Consider the following 22307-nt stretch of genomic DNA (forward strand, 5'->3'; position numbering starts at 1 on the left):
TTAATCTTCCGTAAAGTAGCAGATGTACGTCGAGAAAAGGAGCTAGCTGAGAGGCGGAAGAACGAGCCAAAACTAGATCAAAATCAAGACCATTTAGTTAGGAAAATATTTTCAAAATTTCGTCGTGATCGAGCTGCGCTTCAGCAACAGCAACCACCTCAAGCAACTCCATCTCAACCAGGTCAGGGGTCACCTCCGATTCGGGATATCGAGAAAGGTGAAAGTGCTCCTGAAGCAGATGAGGTGCTTGCCATTGAAGATAGCAAAAGCTCAACAAAAACGACTAACGTAGTAGAAAAAGAAGAAATTAGTGTAAGTAGTTCAAGTGCTTTAATTCCAGTGACTAGGCCTCCAAGGCCGACAACGGTGCGCGGCTCAAAGTGGGGTCGCGTTCTGGGGAGTAGTGTTGATTCGGGAAGTGAAACGGTGACGAGTGCGAGCACTAGTGCTGTTTCGAGAACTTTGTCAGTGCGGGATTCACCAGCCAAGTCATCTGGTGGAGGCAATGGGAGTAGCGGTCACGGGAGTGGGAACAAAGTCTTCCCGAAACTCCAGAAAGTTACTGCTGCGTCGTCTGGAGGAATCCTCATTCCTCCGCCTGCAATTACGCGACAGAGCACAGTGGAGGAAATAGTTGAATTCGAAGATAGCGCAAAGCAAAGCCAAAGCGGTACAAATTTAGCTAAGGTAGAATTATACGACAGTGGAATCATTAGGAGTAGCGATCAAAAACTCAATGAAGCCTCCTCTTCAAACTTAGTGATCTATGAGCCACAACCTGCCAGCGTAGACTATAAAGAAATCATGTCGAATATTATGGACTTTAAAGTCGACGTCAAATTAGAAGTACAAAGACTGAACCAAAAAATGGGTAGAATGGAAGAGCTTCTGGGTGAACTGGTGAATCGGTTGAGCGGCTCTGGTTCAGACACAGCCCAAACACCGACGAAACCTGGCTCGGAAGAAAGCAAAGTGTTAAGGGTTGGTCATCGGGCTGCTTCTGCGGGGACAGCTATTTCCTCCCATGGTGCTCCTCCAGAAAGGCCTGCCACAGCCACAGGAGAGGTGACTGTAAGTACGGGCGTCGGAGGCCAAATAGCTTTGCGTAAAAGGCGCAGTAAATCTAGGACAAAACCTGCTGCCCCTTCGATACCACCTCCTCCTCCCGAACGAACTACTTCCAAAATTGCCTCGCTCGAGCGTGAATCAAAATCGGTTCCAATTCCAGAGCCAGAGGGTGACACTCGGACGATACCTCATTCCGTTTCTGCCTCTGCCTCGGTTGCGACCCCTGCGCGAGTTGATGATGAAACGACCACAAGGCCTTATTCTCGAAGACCTAAAGAGTTTTTCTAGCAGGAAATAAACTTACTTTTTAAAGTGGTTTTTGCATACTTTTTAGTATAACATGTAAAACTAAGATGCTAAATTTTTTTTCCTTTTCTTTTTTAAATACTCTTCTTCAATCCTTGATAGTGTTTTAAATACAACACTGTTGGTACAAAAGGTTTTGTTTTTAAAGAAAAATACAATTTTCAAAGGAATACAAATTGAAGTAATCCATGACACTGAAGGCTGCTCTCTCTTCTATCGATGGCTGAGGAACAGCACTGCCCATTTACAAACTGACTAGTTTACTGACAAGTTCGCCATTTTTGTGAGGTTGCAATTTTTTTTATACACTGCAACATCATTACAACGCTCCCATGCCAAATAAGAAGAAACTGAAAACATCAGCTTGCGTATTTCATACTGTAAGTCCCTTTCTCAATTTCGCCAAAATTGTCAGTTAAACAGTATTGTTCTGTAACCATCCCTATGTTACCTTCCGTTCCTTAGTACCCAGTGCAGTGGGATGTTAATGCAAAATTTTATACCTGAAGTATGAACCTTTTTGCCAGCAGTGTCTACAATCTTGTAGTCGATTGCAATTACGACTGCACAAGAACTCTTTTTTTACTTATGTATGGGACCATTATTCTAGCTTCGAAAACCTATCAATTCGCGAGAAAATCGAGTCTTTTAAAATTTCTCTGAAACAAGTTTAACCTTGAAGAATTCAAATGAGAAATGAGGTAGATTTTACTTGAAATTTTGATTATATTCCGTTGATAACTCAAAGCTCACTGGCTTCAGCTTCTAGAATTCCTCAGTATTTTTAATCTTTCCTTTGGCCTAAAATTTGTTGGTATACAATAATACTATTGCTCTCTCTGACGGAGGCAGTGCACGCAAGTAGCTAACAGTTCTCTTGTCTAGTTGAATCAAATCAGGCTTTAAATTGATTTCAATATACTCTTCAATAAAATAATTTTTGGTGGCTGAAATTTAAAAAAAAATTGAGATGTATTATACCTCAGAGGAGTATCAAAGGTGCCTCAAAGATTCTTGCAGCAATCGTAGCTCTTAATTCTGTTATGACTATGTGCACTCCACGGTTTTTGCCAAAAAGCTGTAGAATCATTATCATTAGCTGAATCTTCTCTGTATTATGATTTTTTCGATTTTACCTCCTGAATTCAATATTTCTCAGTCCAACAAAATCTCGTTTTTCACCTTACATTCATATTTCAGATTCTTTTAAATCATTGCTTCGGCTCAGAATTCCAAATTTCCATAACAGATATTTTTTTTTTAATTGAAAAGAGAAAAGAAATATTTTCACTTGCCGTGTTTATCATTTTTAGTTTTTTATTTCACGTCAATTCAATCAAGTATCTTAAACTGAAACGAATAATTATAAATTATGCTGTAAAAAGAAAGCTGTTCATTCCCTCTGGGTTTTTTTTATTACTATTATTTTGCACTTTAGTGCTTGCTAGCTATTTTTTTACAGGGCATTTCAGCATTTGTTCCAATTAATTAATCTTGATTGAGCCATTAATATTCTCATCTGCCATGCTCCTATCGTCAGGTCTTCTTTACGAACTGCAGTATTATGTGAAAAGCAATCAAATCCTCATGCTCTCCTTCTAAATATAAACAGTACCAGAAAATATTTGAATTCACCATCTCTCCCTAACTCAGTCACGAGTTTCAATACTTGGTATGCCACCATTTTACAAGTAAATAATGTGGGTATTTCACTTGGAATTCACTCAATTTTCTTTTCTATGTTATTTTTAATCTTGTATTTATTAAATTTTTTTTAACGGAAGCATTTTGAACTTACCTCTACTCATAGTTCTCATAATAGAGGAAACATTTCTAACGGGAACAACATTGGAGTCGAGCTTCCTCAGTGAAGCAATTTTTATTGATACTTAATTCAATTAATAAAAATTTAATTTGATCAGTAAAATTCTAATCTTTTCAGGAGATGCATTTTACAATATTTCCTCTGCAATCCTAAAAGTTTTATATTTTTAGCTCTTTTTCAAACTCCCTCCCTGCCTGTAAATGGACGTAAATTTTTGATCACCAAAATTTTTCTCAGCATCCTAACATAGCCCAGTTGCAATTTTCTCTGTCCATACAGATGTCACTCAAAAAAGTCGTACAGATATCCCCAGTGCTCTCCCAATTATCAATTTCATTTTTATCGAATTTCAAGAAAAAATAAAGAATTCTTCCTTAAAACTATTCGTGTTTTTGGTAAGAATGTTATCTCCTCATGAGGCTCAGAGCTGGAAGTAATAATTCCTTTGCCCAATGCACTCAAAAAACGAATTGTTAAGGGTGAGGAATGGATAATGCGTCCTCATTTCCTAAAGCTCTTGCGCTCATTTTTTTGGCGTTGACCATTCAGTCTCTGATTCAACCTTTTTATTTTAAAAATAATGAAATATTATCTAAAGTTTTTTGAGGAGTAGAATATTGGGACTCAGATTGTTTTAAACTCATCAATCATTTGCCTTAGCATTTAATGAAATGCCCATTTTGACTTACATCTGTCTGCAACACACATCAAGTTCAAACATTTAAAGGATCTGCAGTGTAAAAATTAATTCTTGTAATTACTTCTTTAAGTGTAAATATATCTAAAAAAAGATTTTTATACTGTGTAAATACGTAAAAAAGTAAGGTCTAGTGATGAACATAATTGTATTTATTTCTATATTGTAACTGAACTTGAATGTTTTTATATGAACATTTATATCCTTGATAAAATATCCAAGGTACTTCACTTTTATGAGCAATATTTTTTTCCTCTCTCTCTCTTTCATGTTATTATTTAATTTTTTGCAAAGGTAGTTTTAAAAAGAAAAAAAAGTGATAATTCTTTGAAATTCAGTCTTTACTGTGTAACATTACTTTATTTAGAGCGTAAAATTTTACGAATTCGTAAAAGCTGTTGGTGCCGACAGCCCCTTTTATTTTTGTTTGTTAAATTTTCTTTTTCCTCTGACAAAATTCATCTATTGATTCACAACTAAAGTACATCCATTAACATACACAAAGGTTCCATAAAAGAAAATCAGAAAGCCCATGCAAATAAAATAACTAAATATATGATGAAAAATTGCAGGAAAGCTGTAGAAGTCCTAAAAATCCCTTTATTTTAAGGTATATCAACATCAATCAATCAATTATTTTTCGTTTATTTGAGGAAAATTAAAACGAAGTAACGTTTTGACATTAAAAGGATATTTCATTCCCCTTTATACAAACTTTATGCCGTTTGGAGGAAGAAGGATTTGTGGACACTCAGGCTTCCTGAAAATGAAGGTGCAAGAAATGCCAAGAGGAAGAGGGGAGGGAAAAATCCATAGAGAAGTAAAATGTTTTCCTAGGAGAGAAAGTAACCACTTGCATAGAAAGCCACCATATAGTAACCACTCATAGAAGCAATCATTTCGAGGAACGCCTCAAGACTCTTTAAGCACTGTATGATTAAATCAAGTCCATGTCGAATTTCAATGGAAGTAAGGAGGCCACCAAGTGCTATTTATCAAATATTGACTTAAGAATCTCTGAAATTAAACTTCAAGTCAGTAAAATCTGTAATGCAGCTAGATTTCCTCAATAATCATGGATCAAACGTTTTGAAGGGATGCTGTATGCTTGTAATTTGTTCCAAAAAGCAAGACTGAGAATATTAGTTAACACTAAAATATCAAGGACTTCTGGAGTAGCCTTTGCTGGGCTCAAAGACTAATTTTAATTTTTTTACATCAAGGCATCCTAGTAATTTGTATCCCAATTTTCTTGTTAAATTTCAAGTGTACCTCTTGACCTGTGCCCTCAGAGTATTTCTTTTTCTTTTCTTTGCTAATAAATATATTCCTGCATGCAGAAAGAAAGTATGAACTTGGAGAAAAATTATCACAGAATCTAAGGCCCTCAAGACAATATTCTTCTCTATAAAAATATACAATGAGAGGCTTTTAAAATCAGACTGGCTACAGTTCTTAAATCCTGCATCTTGTAAAATGAAAGCTGGTGATTCTAAAATTAGGATGAGGTCACTCAAAATACTGAAATAATTGAATTCTATCTTTTTTCCTGCTTTTACTCAACTCAAAATCCCCTCCTCAATATTGATATTTAGGTTGAATAATTAATTAGGAATGACAGGTTTTTTTCTAGTCTTCCACGCTTTTATTTCTTCCGAATCAAGTGTTTGTTTTATGTTTGAAATCTTGTCAACTTGACGATCTTTTCAATCATTTTTCCTCTCACATGTATCTTCAGAACTCGCATGTCAATGAACGAAGAATTTTTGTCCAAATTTTCAGCGTTGCCCTTAGACTTGTCATGAACAGTTTGAAGTGTCTGTCCCACGCACTAACTCAGGCTCTCAAATTGGCACTATTTTTTTAATATCTCAGCCATTCCTGTACAAAATTCCTTGAAAATCTCAATATCAGATCTATTATGTGTCTTAAGCACATTGGTCACCTTCAAAGATCGTTCGCCTGACGATCTTTGAAAGGCTGCAATCCAAAGTTCCATCTATGAGACTCTTTGGAGCCTCTAGTTTGTGTATGGGGCAGGCGCTTGTAGTACATAATTTTTCTGGATGAGAAGAGATGTTAAAACATAAGTATTTTTCTTTTTTTGTATTTTTTTAATTTAGCTTTTATGGGCTAAAATTTTCCTTGTCATAAAAGCTGTTCTTGACTGATCGAATTAAAAAGCAATTCCAACAGCTAGTCATTGCAATTATTTATGCAAATTTACCTTTAGTCAGAAGTATCATTTAAATATAATTGGAAACTTCGAAATGTCAGTCCGTTTTTCTCTGAGCAAAGAATCGTCTGTTCCGATAATATTTTTTTAAATCAAGAATTCTCTGTGTCTGAATGCATCTAGGCATGATATAAGTCTCTTTCTCTTATTTTAAAATTACGACCATGCCTCTAAATTTGGTGAGTTGCTCATTTTGATTGCAACCGTCGGATCAGTTGCTTGAACGAACTGATTTGTATCAAACATAATGAATTTGAAGAAGCATAAATCGTTCGATCTTCAGTTTTCATATCAGTGTAGATGTACCGGTTAGAATTGGAAAAGTTTAAGAAATAAATTGAAACATTCTAATTAGAGTTCTGTGATACTGTATTTGCACCCAAGTGATTCAGAGTCCTCCTCCTCTCATCAAGATTTGTTTAATAGTCTTTCGATTAACAAAGTTTGAATCAGACATAAAAAAATCCTCTCTTGCTATGGAATCCAATAATGAGTAGCCGGAAAGTTGAGAAATTTTTTGAATGCATGCAGTCTTAAGATATCATTGAACTATCACTGAGCCAACCCTGTAGCAGCTGTGAAGGTATTCATGAGGGGTTCAGGGGTTTTCTAAACTTACAGGGTTGACTTCATAGTCGCTCCTCAAACGCAGAGGCCTCCTCAACCAATGTAGACAATTCTTATGACTTAAGGAAGCCTGCATGTTTAAGGAGCGACTATGAATACAATCCTAGCTGTAGAAAATCATGCTATCTTAATTGAGTCTAATTGTTGCAAGAGGAGGAGAGGTTTCAGTTGAACATTATTATTGCTTTGACTTTCCAAAATTTGTGCGATGAAAGTGTGTACTTCGCACATTGTTTGCAGTCTCTTGGTTGGAATGTTTAAGCAAACAGTCTGTATTCAACAAGATCTCATGTATCTACGCTTTTAAGTTTTATGGGTCTCTATTCATGGTTAGGTACCTTACATTAAGGTATTTGCTGCTGAACATCCAAGTGTTACTTCATAGAATTTTAAGAATGCCAATTCTGTCTAGTTTGATTGTTTGTTATTTTGGTTGTAGAATGTTTAATTTTTTCTCCTTGTTATTTGTCTATGTGATTTTACTTGAGATGAATTAATAGCACTGTCTGTGAAGCTTTTGCTTACAAATTATGTTCCCTTAAATATGTTGATTAAATAATTTTTCAGCGCAAATGATTTGTTGCGTAATTAGCATTAGGTATCGGCCAGATTTTACAGAAAAGGCCCAAGTGTTCATGTGGCTCTAAAAAAAGTATTCTGTAAAGAGGTGTTAAGTTCTGATGTCAGTATCGATTTATTCAGACTCCCAAAAAGCCGCTAATTATAGTATGAATGTAAAGATTTATTTACAATGTTTTTTTTTTGTTTTTGTTTTGTTTTTGTTTTTTTTACTTTTTTCTCTGTAGCCATGAAACGTTAATTACATTGCCACAGAGTGAAATGGAAGTGACCATGAATGAATGAAAATTCCCTCTCCCATTTTTAAATGGAACTATATTTTCATACTATGCACTATGAACTATAAGCCCAAATTTTTACACCGTTCATAATCTGAATAAACAAAAGCTCTTCATTATTCAGCTAGCATAAATAAACCCTCAGTCTTTTTTCTGTTTTACAGCAAATTGATACACGCTGCATTTAAAAAGTAAGATTAAGTGTTTAAATGGTGTCAAAGTGTGTTTTAAATTTACGTGTGCCTTTCTAAATTTTTAAACGTAGTCTTGGTTTTGAAATCAATTTTAAACTAATTATGAATATTGAGTATGAGGATATTGGGGAGGAAATGTATCACCCATACTTCATCATCAGTTCCCAGAAAATAATCTACTAATGTGTGTACACAAGAAGTCCAGCCATTCTTCATTTTTTCTTTTTTTATTACAATTATTACCTATGCTTGCCATACAGCTTTTTTAAGTTTAAATTTTTTGTTTTTTGCTTCCTCTTAAAATGTCCGAAATTATAAACGACTCTTATTCTTTGCCAAAGTATCACCGTTTCTTCCTCACTCCAAATTAATTTGTGCCTTTTACATCGAGTATAATTCATTTTTACCGTCTTTTTAGAAGCATCAGAACAACTTGATTTTTGGAGCCATCACAGTCAATTGGTATTGGCACCTCTTCTTATTTTGTATAATAATGCAGTGACCATGCTAGTAGACGGTGTGCCATGTTCAGATAGGTCAGACCCTTTTGCAAAACAAAACAAAAACAATATTCTTTTTATTTCATCGTTTACACTTTGTTTACTATCATGTTCACGCTATTTTTTTTTCTTCATTTTTTTTTGGAACCAGAGGCAGGTTTTTTTTTAATGAATGAAATAAATTTTTAACTTTTTACTTTTTACCAACCTTTATTTTTCCTTTTATTTTCCTTCTATTTTAATGTAAGGCGTTGCATTTCATAGAAAACAGGGGAGATATGATGAAGGCAAAATTCAAATGACACATTGACACATCCAAAAATTACAAGTCCTCACATAGCGGAGCTTTCAAAATCAAATCAAGGTAATAAAAAGGAGTAATTTTCCTAATTTCTGGTTGAATCACAGGCAAGCACTGAAATATGAAAGAGTGAAAAAAAGGGAAAATGGAACCATCATTGATCCATTTGAATTGAATAAATGTCTGTAGATGTTCAGATGAAGTACCTAGTTAGCTAAAAATATTCGCAGATCTATATCATCTCAAGTAAAATTATGTTTTCTGCTGTGTACCATAACTCTTCTTTAAATTGTGATAGTGCGTTATGAGCCTAAGTTGTGAATAGAAACAGTTGTTCTTTGTTTCAAATTCTCTTCATCATCATTAGGTTTTACCAGTTCTTGTTAACGTTTTAAAATTTTAATTTTATTTTTTTGTCTGTTTTCAATTTATTTTATTTACATTATTTTACATTCCCCACAAATGAGAATGTAATCTGGCTGTTTATTCCGTTCAGTTTCCAAGTTCATTCTCAGGTCAGTTTTGCCTCTTTATCTAGAAACCACCTGTGGTCCTGCGAACAGAAAATTCGTTGATTTTCAAGCCTCTTTGTTATTTTTCGATTTTGTGATGATGAACTTTTCCTTTGGAAGTAAACCGAGCTGTGTAACTGAAATCGTATGCAGGGCCTGAAGAAATGTGATGCAGAATTTCCTGCATCATCATCTACTTACTGCCATCGCAATTAACATTTTAAGAACCTATTTGGTTGTAACACTGATGTCTCTATTTAGGTATTTTTTTTTAAATATTTCTCAAGAAAGAATTTTGCACTCCACTGCTCTCTTTCCCCAAATTTTTATTGATTGGCAATTTTCTCTTATGATAGGTTCTATAAATTTGCTTTTGTTCGATCCATGATCCTATGAGATCCTGATCAATCACATCATGTGTTTTTACGAATAAAATATTAAAGACGAAAAAAGAGCGTGTTTAACCAGCAAATATTCTAATTTCAATCATACTTTCTCTCTGCAGAACTTGCTTCCATTGCTCTGAATATTTGGTGTGACTTTGTTACAATAAAATTTCTTTCGGATCTATTCTGAGTTGCAAATTTTGTCACGTCTTTGTTGCATCCTAAAGTTATATGTACAATCAATTGTTTGTTTTGAACGATTATCAGCCAACTGGCCTAAAAATTTCGAAGAAAAAATCAGCTCAAAGATCTGTCACATTCCGCTTAATGCATAACCTACCCATTCTCTATTTATTATTCTGATGTGCGATTATAATCTTTTCAGATATTTTATGAACACCTTTGTTTTTCAAATAAATTTTCATTTATTTTAAAGAATAGTCTTACTTAGTTCTTTATGAGTTTGATTTTTCTCCTCCCTATATGGTACGGTACGGTACGATTCGTAAATGTTGTATGGTGAAAATTACTAGAACGTCCAAAAAAATTAAACAGCTGCTAATATCAAATCCAATATTGGCAGTGACATGGTAATGGTTATTCAAAAGCAATACTAGGTCACACCGCTGCACAGCCAAAGGGGATCCAGGGCGTCTAGATCTTCCATTCCTAATATAATTTTTTTTTTCATTAATGTTTTTTTCTTGAGGTTCAAAAAAATACAAAGGAGGGGTATCGTTGAGTGGCCCACCCTTAAATTTCTCAACTCCGCGATTTTTTGGTCATTCGAGGTCTATATTTTACGGAATGCATAATGGTTTGGTCATTTCCGGTCTATTTCGGGGTCTACCACTGGCCTAAACATGGGTCTGAAGGCCAATTTTGGCGAAAAATGCGGGTTTTTCGGCATTCGACGCGCTGTTTCGTAACGATCCCTTCCAAGGAGCAAAAAGTCCTTCAAGTATGTTCATTAGGGATGTAAGAGAGTCACTTTGACCAAACTGTCGTCGATGTCAAACTTTGCGCTCATAGTTCAAAAAAACTTTTTAGAATTTTCCTGTTTTTCAATATTTAAAATGGCTTAAAAAAGGCGACTCATCTTACACCAAAATTAAACTTTTTTGGCAGTAAGTGGACGCGGGTGATCCAAACCTTCCTCTAAGAACTTTTTTTGATTCAAAGCCTCCCAAAAAAGTCGGTGTTGCCATTATTGCCTGAATTCACGGAAAACCTAGTATTTCAGAATTCGAAGGTTGTTCCTCGTCGAGCTCGTTCTGCAAGTTCAAAAACCTTTACTTTTCATACGCAGTGGCCACATTGCTAGGAATTTTATGCATGTTTCATCATCGACTTATGTATCTATCTTCCACTGTGTTCTGGTAAAAATTGGAATCTGTGTTCCAAAATACCATAGACCTAAAGCCGGCTGTAAGATTTCCAATAGCCTCTGTAGCCGGCTGTACAATTTCTTATAGCCTTTTATAGCCGGCTGTACAATTTCTTATAGCCTTTTATAGCCGATGGCGATTAAGCAACAGCCAGACGATAAAGTTTATACTAAACGTTATTAATTACGGATGCTAGGACTTAGTTAGTTTTTGGACTACCGCTCTCTTTTTGTGCCGTAGTATCTTGATTTATTTTGCGAGGAAAGCTCCGTACTTTTGAAGGATGCCTGTCATTCTTAATATGTTGGAGCGCCTTCAATTTCTTATGATACTGTGCAATACATCTGGTGAGAAATAGTTGCTTCAGACGCCGTGGCACGCTGCGGCGCGGCGGGCGGGCAGAGACGCATCGGCGACTACAAACCTAACAAGGATACTTCACGCATTGCGCAATGCGTGAAGTATCCCTGTTAGGTTTGTAGGCGCCAGTGCGTCGCTGCTCCGCTTTGTGTTAGGCTCTAATATTTAATCTCGAGGAGTCGGCGTTGTTCAACTCATGATTGTGAAATGTTTGCACACTCTGTATGGACTATTCTCATTTTAATTGACGAAAAAAAAAATGTTTTAAAGGAAAATATAATGGGTGTTTTGTAAATATTAAGGTAGTTCCGTATCAAACTTAATGATTTCCAAAGCACACGAATTTCTACACAATATCTTATAGCCTTTTATAGCGAATGGCGATAAAGTGTAAAGCCCGGCGATAGGAACTATAGCCCGACTGTATACTTTTTCATAGCCTTGTATAGCCCGGCTATATGATTTGCTCCGCTTTCTACAGCCAGCTATATGATTTTCAATAGCCTTCTTTTGTCGGCTATAAGAACTCCTATGGTATTTTGAAACGCAGCTCCTATCGCCAATTTTTACCAGGGATGGGTTCCCTTATTTCACGCGAACGACCGGTCGCGTGGTTCTGCGAGGTCGGAAAGTTTCTGCACCCTTGTTACATGCCTTTTTAATTTAAATTTACAAGCACACCGTTTACAAGAAATAAGTAGATCGCCAATGTGCGATAGGTATACATGACCTATGAAAAAAATGGTTTGCAACGGAGACACAAAGCAAGAGGGTCAATTGTTGTTATCTGATGTTTTTTTCCGTCCCTCCCTTGTCTGCTCAGGGCCAAAACCTACCACAGTTTGCGAATCAACTCTTCGCCGGCAAGTGTGGAATGGGAAAAATGTAGGTAAAGCCAATGAACCGGTATGACATCCATCAAGTTTTAATAGTTGCATCAAGTCCCCGTCACCTCCGACCAACGCGTCTGTCGATCGAATCAATTACAGGTAGCATGAGCAGGGAGTCAAAACGCCTTCAATTTTTCGAACGCAATACGGACATCCGTCGAGGTTGTATAGTTGCATCAAGGCGCCGTAGCAATCGCGTCCCATTGTTTATCGTTACAGACGAATATCAGTCGATAGAGGAAAGTGATAATGCCTTCAATTGTATGCATACATATGTTTGGGCAAAATGAGAGACGACGTTTCTCCATTTGCGACGTTGCAGACTTCCTCAGAAATGTTATTTTTCTTTCGAGAAGCTGGTCAACATAAAACTTAAATTCTCCTTGATTTTTCGTATTCGATAGCAGAAGATTTGGTTCAAAATTTAAAGTCGTAAATTTGGATTGTTTCTCTTGGAAGAGACGAAATAAGAACGGAAATTTTGAAACACCGCAATGGAGATACGTGGTTTCGCACTTCAGTCGGTGCGATACGGCAGACGAAGGTGGAGGAATGGATTTATAACCCTCCATGCTGTGAGTTAATTTTGGATCTTGCATTCTCGAGAGCACAAACCTATAATGCAGCTTTTGTAAAAACATTTAATCTCAAATGTTTTTCAAAATTTCAAAATTTTGGTAATCACGTGTTCCCCCCCCCCCCCCAAAAAAAAACTGATAAAAATGTGCAACATCCTGCCAAAGCGGAATCGGGGCCCCGTAAAGTAATTACAATTTTGGAAGATAAGGACTAAAACAAGATAAATTACACTCAGAAATAATAACTAGATAAAATTAATAATTTTTTATTAGAAAAGGTACAAAAATTCAGAAATTTAAATACAATTTTAACCTTAATCCCTTAGATATTTAATCACGGGGTTAATTTTACATTATACATTCTAGGGCACACAAACCTATGATGTAGCGTTTGTAAAGACATAAAGTTCCAATTTTTTTTTTCAAAATTTCAAAATTTTGGTGATCACGTTTTCAGAAAAAAGAAAACACGGATATAAATTTGCAACATCATGCCACAGAGGGCTGTTTCAATTTTTAATAATTGCGTTGTTACAATTAAGTGACACCATGCCATGCCGTAGAAGGTTTAGCATGGAGATGTTGCATGTGTGAGGAATTTGCGATTTGACCGTTGATTTATGTAAAAGTTCGCGAGAAACACGATGGTGCCACTGGTTTTCTCTGAAATCAACCCCCAAGCTAAAAAAAAGCTCTCTAGTTGAGGCCAAAATGGAGGGGATATCCCACCCTACCCTGAGAGTCCACCTTTACATCATGACAAATTCTCCATGCAAAGATAGGGAGCAAATACATTGACAGGGCTGCCACTTCATTAGGGGACTCTAAAACTGAAAACACGGCATCACTGCTAATGTATTTGCTCCCTATCTTTGCATGGAGAGTTTGTCTTGATGTAGATGTGGACTCTCAGGATAGCGTGGGATATCCACTCCGTTTTGGCCTCAACTTGAGAGCTTTTTTGAGCTTGGGAGTTGATTTTAGAGAAAACCAGTGACACCATCGTGTTTCTCGCGAATTTATACATAAGAATCAACAGTCAAATCGCAAATTCCTCACACATGCAACATCTTCATTATTTGAAAAAGATCGAAAAACTCATTCATACGAATAAAAAGCATCCTAGATATATTAGGCTCATGTTTGATTCCGAAACTTTTTTCAATACAAAATATATTTCTCTAATCATGAAATTATTTTTTCCTCCTCCGAAAAAAATCCCCGAAAATTCTGGAGGAGTACGCTGTTCATGTCTTTTTTGAAACAACGTCAACCAGTCAATTTTTGACCCAAAAAGCTTTGCAAGGCCCTGTTTTGAAGGCAATTAAGACATTTTTAAGACTACGCAAATCACATTTATACAGCTTTTTCAATGTCACCTAAAAAATCTGGTCACTAAGACAGCGTAAGATGATTTCGACTCATTTAACCCAAATTGGTGCGGCACGCAAACTTATCAGTATTGAACAGCAATATTGAGTGTATACAGGAGTTCTGCTCCAATTTACTGGAGTTGTGTGACTAACTAATTTGCAGTGTTCCAATGCGTTGCAGCACAACTCAATCAGTTAATCAGTTGCACAGTAACAATGCATTTGTGAGGTTACCCGACGTTTCACCTGTACGCATTACACCTACGTGACATTTGACTTACTCAGACCTACACACATTTGACCTAAAAATTTAGACCTACAATTTTTTCACCTGCAAAATTTTTCACCCGCAAAATTTTTAACAAACTTATATTTAGTTTCATGTGTGGTTTTAATTATATGTATTTGATCGCCGCGCCGTTGTGGACATGGATCAATTGCATTTTGCAATTAGGAGTCACTATTTTTGGCGCATTTTAGAAAAAACATACATACCTTTGGTTTCCCTATGCAGATTTGTACTTTTATGGGAGAGCCAGAGATAGTGGCTCCTTATCGCAAAATTATCTCAAAATGAGACAGTAAATCCGCCTTCGTTTTGACTTTTCTCGAGCAATGATCACATGAATATAGTTCGTTGTCGGTGTGGAGGTACATCACTTGTTGTTGTAGAAAGCCCTTCATTTTGAATTTTCTCGAGCACTCTCCAGTCGAGAGGGGCTGATTGTCCGTGTGGATTTGCACCACGGGTGTTTTTAATTAAGACCTTACTTTGCAATAAGGCACTACCTACTATTTTTGGCTAGTGCGAGAAACATCAAAAGTTGCAATTGTTTCCCTGTGCAGAAAAATTCTTTTATGGATGAGCCAAAAAAATTAGTTCCTTATAGCAAAATGGAGTCCATATAGCCTTTGATTTTAACTTTCTTAAGCACTGAACACACGCGAATCTCTGAACAGGAGTAAAATGAATCAGCTATTACAGAAAGGGCACAATCGACATTTTTTTCGATATTGAGTTTTTTGCGGTTTTCGCATTAGTGTATGTGGACACATCCTGTAGTGCAGACAGGGCACTATATTCGCATTTTTTATGTGTTTTTGACAGGGGTTAAGTTCCTCACGTAGAGCAGAAAGGGCACTGTTGCAGCAATATAGTGCCGTTTCTGCAGTACATGCCCACTGGGTGCGCGCGCATCGGCAGCGGCAACTCGTCGTTTGTTTTGTTTTGATTCGATTGAGAGGTTAGTTTTGCGTTTCGAAACGACAGTGATCGCGCTACACGCTTCACTCACGCTGAAAATGAAAGGAGTGAGAATGGAACCTTGAGTGTAGGAAGTGAGAGGAGCCCTAAACAGGTTGGATGAGGAAGTAGGTAGAAGATTACTACGCTATTGAACTTCAAAGGATACTTTTTTTTTTTTTTTTTTTTTTTTTTTTTTTTTTTTTTTTTTTTTTTTTTTTTTTTTTTTTGACTTGAAATAAGCCAGAAATATTTTTATTAAAATTTACATGGCTGTGGGCAAACCACATGTTGAAAGTTCGAAATCGCATACCATCAATTGCGACATTGCCAATTGCGACGTCTTCTTTTTTTTGTTCTTAAGTATTCTCTATTGAAATTTTGTGTAAATTTTCTTCACACCATCAAGATTGTTTTCTGAAAATTTCATGGGAAAATCTCTATTAGTTCTCTTTAAAAAAATAGTATAAAAAGAGAGCAGAAATTTTGAAACGTTGCAATGGAGATATACAATTTCCAACTTTCGCTATAGACATGCATCATTGCCGTACATTTGAGATGAAAAAACAAGGGCTAAAATAATTTTCTGGCTTCATTCTATCACTCTTTATGGCTCCTTCCCCCATGTATTACAGAAAGGGCACTAATGCTCTTCCTTCAAGTGTCATTATTTACAACCCAGAAAGAGTATCATGTAAAAATTTTTTATGGAAATTGTCAGTCTACTTGGGGGACAAAAGAAAACCTCGAAAAAATTTTTTCCAAAAGCTTATAGTTTACTCAAATCAGTTTTTTGCATTTTCTGAACAGTTAACATTTCTGCAATAGTGCCCTTTCTGCAATATTTGATTCAAATATGGAATGCGCTGTTTCAAATTCAAATTTGATTTAAATATTCTTGAGCACTGAGGACATGTTAAGGGTCGGTGGTGAATATGTAGACACGCCCCATATGCTTCTGTATTAAGCCCTCTTTAATGGATCAGTTGCACTGGTCACAGAATCGTGTTTTGATGCTTGATTCTTGTAGATTAGCTGAAACTAATGAGATGTGTCCAAATCGCAACTTTCTACGTTCGACATTAACCGAGATATCGCCCTTTGAAAAGTCAGGTTCTTGACGTCATCCACCGCGGCAGTGAAACGCTTGGTTTCTTCCTCTTTTGCTCGATCGGTGATGCAGATGGCGCAAACTCTAAACTTCATCGACGTTAAAGTTAAGCGTGTAAACAAACTGAGGTGAACTGACTGACCACCTAATCTCGTCGCGGCAAGTGGGTTATCTCCTCATAGGAAGATCTTTACAGTGCGAATCTGTCTGTTTCTTGAGTTGGTTTATACATTTAAGTTTAACGCCGTTGAAGTTTTGCGTTGCACCCTATGCATCTCTGATGGAACAAAAGAGGAAGAAACCAAGGGTGTCACTATTGCCATGGATGACGTCAAAAACCTGACTTTTCAAAGGGCGATATCTCGGTTCATGTTGAACGTAGAAAGTTGCGATTTGGACACATCTCATTAGTTTCAGCTAATCTACAAGAATCAAGCATCAAAATACGATTCTGTGACCAGTGCAACTGACCTATTTAAAACTGCTCACGCAGACGGGTCTATCTTTATTGCGCACTTGTATGATATACAGTCTTAATTTGGTTTTTACTTTGAATATGTTTGAACACTGATAGCAGGAAAATGGTCTATCGGTGATATGCACAACTTCCACATACTTATTTTAACGCACCATTCATTTAATATTTGCTTGAGCACTGCTTATATACTAGAGAGGGAGAGAGGGAGGGAGGGAGGGAGGGAGAGGAAGGGGGAGGGAGAGGGAGAGAGAGGGAGGGATGGAGGGAGAGAGAGAAAGAGAGAGTTATCTTCATTTTGTATGTACAATATTAATGATGCCTTAAATGAATTTCTGATTTGATTTTTTTGTGCACTGGTCTAAGGAGAAGGGTCCATCGGCAGTGTGTAAGACTTTCACAAGTACAGGGACGGATTTCCCACAAGGCAGACCTAGGCAGCTGCCTAGGGGCGCAACGTTTCGAGGGGCGCAAAATTTTGAGACACATGCATATTTTTTTAAGGGTTCCAGAATTGAAATCAGTAAAAAAATTTAAGGACGAAAAAAGAGACGCGCGAAAAGAAGAATATCTGAATCTGTCCTTGTCTACTAATACTTAAGGTTCGTAAAACCCTCGCCCCCTCTGCATTCATGAGTAAAATTTTCCTTTTACTCTTTTCAACTTTTTCTCGCCTTTATTTAGTTTGCTTTGTTTTAATTCCCTATACCTTTTGAAAATTAAGATAGTACAATAGTCATCTCAGCCACCAAATTTTTCTCTTAAATAATCTAAAAGTAGCTTCAAATTGCGTTTATCAAATGCCCGATTTTAAAAATTTTCCGGGAGAGGACCCCCGAACCCCCCTTTTGACTGGGCTGGGGAGTACCCCTCAGACTCCCCACGCGGTCGTCTGTTCTGTGAGGGGCGCGACTATGAGATTTGCCTAGGAGCGCTAAAAAGCTAAATCCGTCCTTGCACAAGTACATAGGCTGTCCAAAAAATAATGCAATTATCGACTTCAAGGGCGAACAGAAAAAGCTATAAAAAAATTGGTCATCATGAAAACCGATAAAACGAGACCTTGTTGAGCTCCATTTGTCAAAAATTGACCGAAATATGACGTTTCTCCCGCGGCATGTTGAGGACCGCCTCCAGAATTTTAGGGGTACTTTATGCAAAGAAAAAAACGAGCCAGCGTCAAATACTGCTTCTATCTGAATAATCGTCCTTGTCCGAGCATATTTCATTCATTTCTTTATACGTACTATTTAACGATAATACACTCCAAAAACAATAGAGGATGCCTTAATGTTGTTTCTTTTCACGTGTGGCAACCGCGCGCTTCACACGCCTCGGCCAGCAGTGTTCCCAAACCCTCCCTTTATGTTGCCAACTTTATCTCGAATTGTACTTTGCAAAACATCGAACTTAATGTTGACTTTAGACATTTCGCAGCACGCTTCGGAAAGTACCTAAAATCCTATAGAGGTGGTCTCTCAACATGCCGCGGGAGAAATATCATATCTCGGTCAATTTTTGACCGAAAGAGCTCAACAACGTCTCATTTGCTTGCTTTTCACCTCGTCTACACGTACGTGGAGATCAAATATTTTTAGCCTTTTTCCGTTCGCTCTAAAAGACGAAAATTGAGTTACTTTTTGGACACCCTTTGTGTCTTTAAATCATACTTTACTTTAAATTTGCGTGAGCACTGACCACACGAGTAGGGGCAATCTTCAAGTTATGTACTGCACATGCAGCTTCAAGTAGCTTTTAAATTTGAATTTGCTTGAGCACTGAATACACGCGAATGAGCTATCTTCACAGTGTGCTCTTACATTTGCTTGAGCACTGATCACAAGAGGAGGGTCGATGCTCACTATGTGCACTAGCAAAAAATGCAGCTTCAAATAGTTTTTCAATTTGAATTTGCTTCAGCACTTAGCACACGAGAAAGAACGATGCTCACTGTGCACTTGCAATATATGCCACTTTACATAGCTTTTCAATGTGAATTTCCTTGAGCACTGAGCACACGAGAAAGGGCGATGCTCACTGTGCACATGCAACTTACCTATACCTCTTTCAATCGCTTTTCAATTTGAATTTGCTTGATCACTTAGCACACGAGAAGGTACGATGCTCACCGTGCACTTGCAACAAATGTTGCTTCAAATACCTTTTTAATTTGAATTTGCTTGAGCACTGAGCACACGAGAAAGGACGGTACTCGATGTGCACTTGTAATATATGCCTCTTTAAATCGTCTTTCAATTTGTATTTTCTTGAGCACTGAGCACACGTGAGAGGACGATGCTCACTGTGCACTTGCAACATATGTCGCTTTAAATCGTCTTTCAATTTGAATTTGCTTGAGCACTGATCACACGAGAAAGGACAGTACTCACTGTGCACATGCAACATATGCCTCTTTAAATGGCCTTTCAATTTGAATTTGCTTGAGCACTGAGCACACGAGAAAGGACGATGCTCACTGTGCACTTGCAACATATGTCGCTTCAAAGTGCCTTTCGATTTGAATTTGCTTGAGCACTGAGCACACGTGAGAGGACGATGCTCACTGTGCACTTGCAACATATGTCGCTTCAAAGTGCCTTTCCATTTGAATTTGCTTGAGCACTGATCACACGAGAAAGGACAGTGCTCACTGTGCACCTGAAACATATGCCTCTTTAAAGCGCCTTTCAATTTGAATTTGCTTGAGCACTGAGCACACGAGAAAGGACGATGCTCACTGTGCACTTGCAACATATGTCGCTTCAAAGTGCCTTTCCATTTGAATTTGCCTGAGCACTGAGCACACGAGAAAGGACGGTACTCGATGTGCACTTGTAATATATGCCTCCTTAAATCGCTTTTTAATTTGAATTTGCTTGAGCACTGAGCACACGAGAAAGGACGATGCTCACTGTGCACTTGCAACATATGTCGCTTCAAAGTGCTTTTCCATTTGAATTTGCTTGAGCACTGAGCACACGAGAAAGAACGATGCTCACTGTGCACTTGCAATATATGCTGCTTTAAATCGTCTTTCAATTTGAATTTGCTTGTGCACTGAGCACACGAGAAAGGACAGTGCTCACTGTGCACTTGCAACATATGATTCTTCAAAGTGCTTTTCAATTTGAATTTGCTTAAGCACTGACCGCAAGGAAAGGGTTGACTTTTCCTGACGATATTTGTCATGTGCGCTCGTAAACTTTGACTTTTTTTAAATTTTTTTGAACACTGACTACACTGAAGCTTCTGGACATCAAAGTGAATATTCCAAAATTGCCTTTCTAACGATCCTTTTGATTTATAGATTGTTGAACACTGGGCACAGGAAGACTGTTGTTGAACTCGGGGAATTCTTCGATTGTCCGTTTTCAAACCTTCCATCGGTAGAAAGCTGCGAGAACATGCATCACGCTTAAATGTGCGATCAAAATTTTGGACATGCATTCTTTGCCTGTGTAGATGTACCTTCGATTTGATCGTGCTTGAGCTCGGACCGCATAAGAATGATTGATCATTAGTATGATCTGGTAAGCCGAGACTCGTTTTTGATTCAAATTTTGCGGCACATTCAACCAACGAGCAAATTACATTTTCGGCATGAGGCTGCACGGAGTTTTTTGAATAATCGATATGAGTTAAAGTTTCATCAGTGCAATCGACAGGCTCAACTTGGATTCCTGACTTGGACATTTTCGTCCATAAATCCTCATTCGGTTGATGACGAGTCAGTGCCGAATTTTTGAAAAAACTGGAAGAGCTTTCAGGAGCAGATTCATCCAAATGAAAGTGACGAGGCAGTCTTTCATTCTTGGTCGGAGCGAAATTCCTTATGACCCTCCCATTGGACGATTTCCGGCGTTCCGCTAGCGAGGATTTTGGATCGTTCATTGACATATCGCTTGTTCTTTGATTTTCTATGTTTTGATCGTGAATAGAAAGATGATCCAAATCTAAAGTCTCCTGTAACAGAACAACTAGGGGCTAATACAAACATGTCATGCGGTTGCTACAGGGAATAACTGGAGGAAAACATTAGTATCATCTCTAATCTTGTGTAGTCTATTATTTAGAGATAGTGATTACCTTCTCCCCCTCGAGCCCCCCCCCCCCTCCTGCAACGGTGTCAACCATCTGTTATTGCTGGATTCCATTCGGCTATGCTCGGCCACTTACGGCTATTTCCGAGTGTTTTTGGCAAATTCCGGCTGTTTTACGCTATTTCCGGCTGTTGTACGCTATTTACGGCCTGTTCTTGGCTGTGTTTGGCTCATGATGTCGTTAGAGCACCCTCGATGACGTCATGGTTAAATCAGTTGATAACGTCATCGGGACATCCATTGAAGACGTTATAGAGGTATCCAACATCATCTGGAGACCTGTTCATGAGCAGTTCATTGGGATGTCATTTTTTGATACGTCATAAGGACTCAGCGTGATTTGGGCGTGAATTGTTTAACGCCTTTAAACTTTTAGTTATTTACCCTTGATTGTGAAGAATATATTGGCATAATTTTTTGTTTCAGTGTTGCTTAGTTCTCTGCAAAAAAATCAAACACCATGAAACCAAGCATTGTCTCATGTACTTCATGTAGTTAACAAACAATCTCTCTTATGTACGTTATTTTCTCGTTAGGTTCCATTCTTTCCGACTTTTGAGAAGTCTCGTATCTCTGCCCCTGCTATAATTACATGCGAGCACTAACATTTCATCAAACACTACTCGTTTGAGGGCTTTGTGGCCATTTTGTGCCGAAAAATCAACACTTTCCTCCCTTTTAACCCCCAATTCAACTATAGAATGTCCAAGCCGGGTCAAATTGGCCATTGGCCTAAGCCTAAAAACACAGGCCCCGCGGGTTGTATGGGGCCGATTCATACGAGCTTTAGAGCTAAGTATCCGAATACATCGAAACCAAAGAATCAGACATCAAATTGAAAAAAAGAAAAAAGATCGAATGTCAGGGAATTCGATTTAACAACTACCCCTCGAAATCCCAAGCAGAGTCAGATTACCCCTTCAGGGGGAGTCATGGGACCGGCACATACGAGCTTTAGATGTAGGTCTATATATATTCTAAAAAATGGCCCAGAAATCAAATTTGGGGTAAATCGGTGAGATCATGAGCATTAAGAGAACAATGAAAGGAGAGAAAACAAATTGGGAGAATGGGAAGGAAGAGGAGAAAGATAGGAAGAGATTGCACTGATTTGATCAAGATTTACAAACGGAATTATGAAGGGGAAAATATGCACAGTAAAGAGCTTTAGAGCAACTCGTGGACCCAAAAATTCCAATAATCTGCCTCCCTTGCTGTCATAGAATTGACTCGGTCATTCAATACTGAGGAGTATGAGTGAGTAAGTGAGGTTCCTTCAC

General features: G+C 37.6%; 2 protein-coding genes across 12 annotated transcripts in view; one reads left to right on the top strand and one right to left on the bottom strand.

The window, feature by feature from the left end:
• eag (potassium voltage-gated channel protein ether a go-go) overlaps nt 1–15583 on the top strand; it is a 389509-nt gene extending 373926 nt beyond the window's left edge. For all 10 annotated transcript variants that reach the window (XM_072302442.1, XM_072302445.1, XM_072302446.1 and 7 more), the window contains one exon: nt 1–15583. In XM_072302442.1, the coding sequence (XP_072158543.1) occupies nt 1–1356 (1356 nt within the window). In that variant the 3' untranslated portion in view covers nt 1357–15583.
• Nucleotides 12976–22307, bottom strand: part of LOC109029667 (uncharacterized) — a 27313-nt gene continuing 17981 nt past the window's right edge. Inside the window, exon 6 of one of the 2 annotated variants that reach the window (XM_019040240.2) lies at nt 12976–20890. In XM_019040240.2, coding sequence (XP_018895785.1) covers nt 19025–20890 — 1866 coding nt within the window. In that variant the 3' untranslated portion in view covers nt 12976–19024. The remainder of the gene's footprint in view (nt 20891–22307) is intronic. The other variant, XM_072302449.1, reaches the window with a different exon arrangement.

Source organism: Bemisia tabaci, chromosome 7 (assembly GCF_918797505.1).
Source record: "Bemisia tabaci chromosome 7, PGI_BMITA_v3".
Taxonomy (NCBI): Eukaryota; Metazoa; Arthropoda; class Insecta; order Hemiptera; family Aleyrodidae; genus Bemisia; species Bemisia tabaci.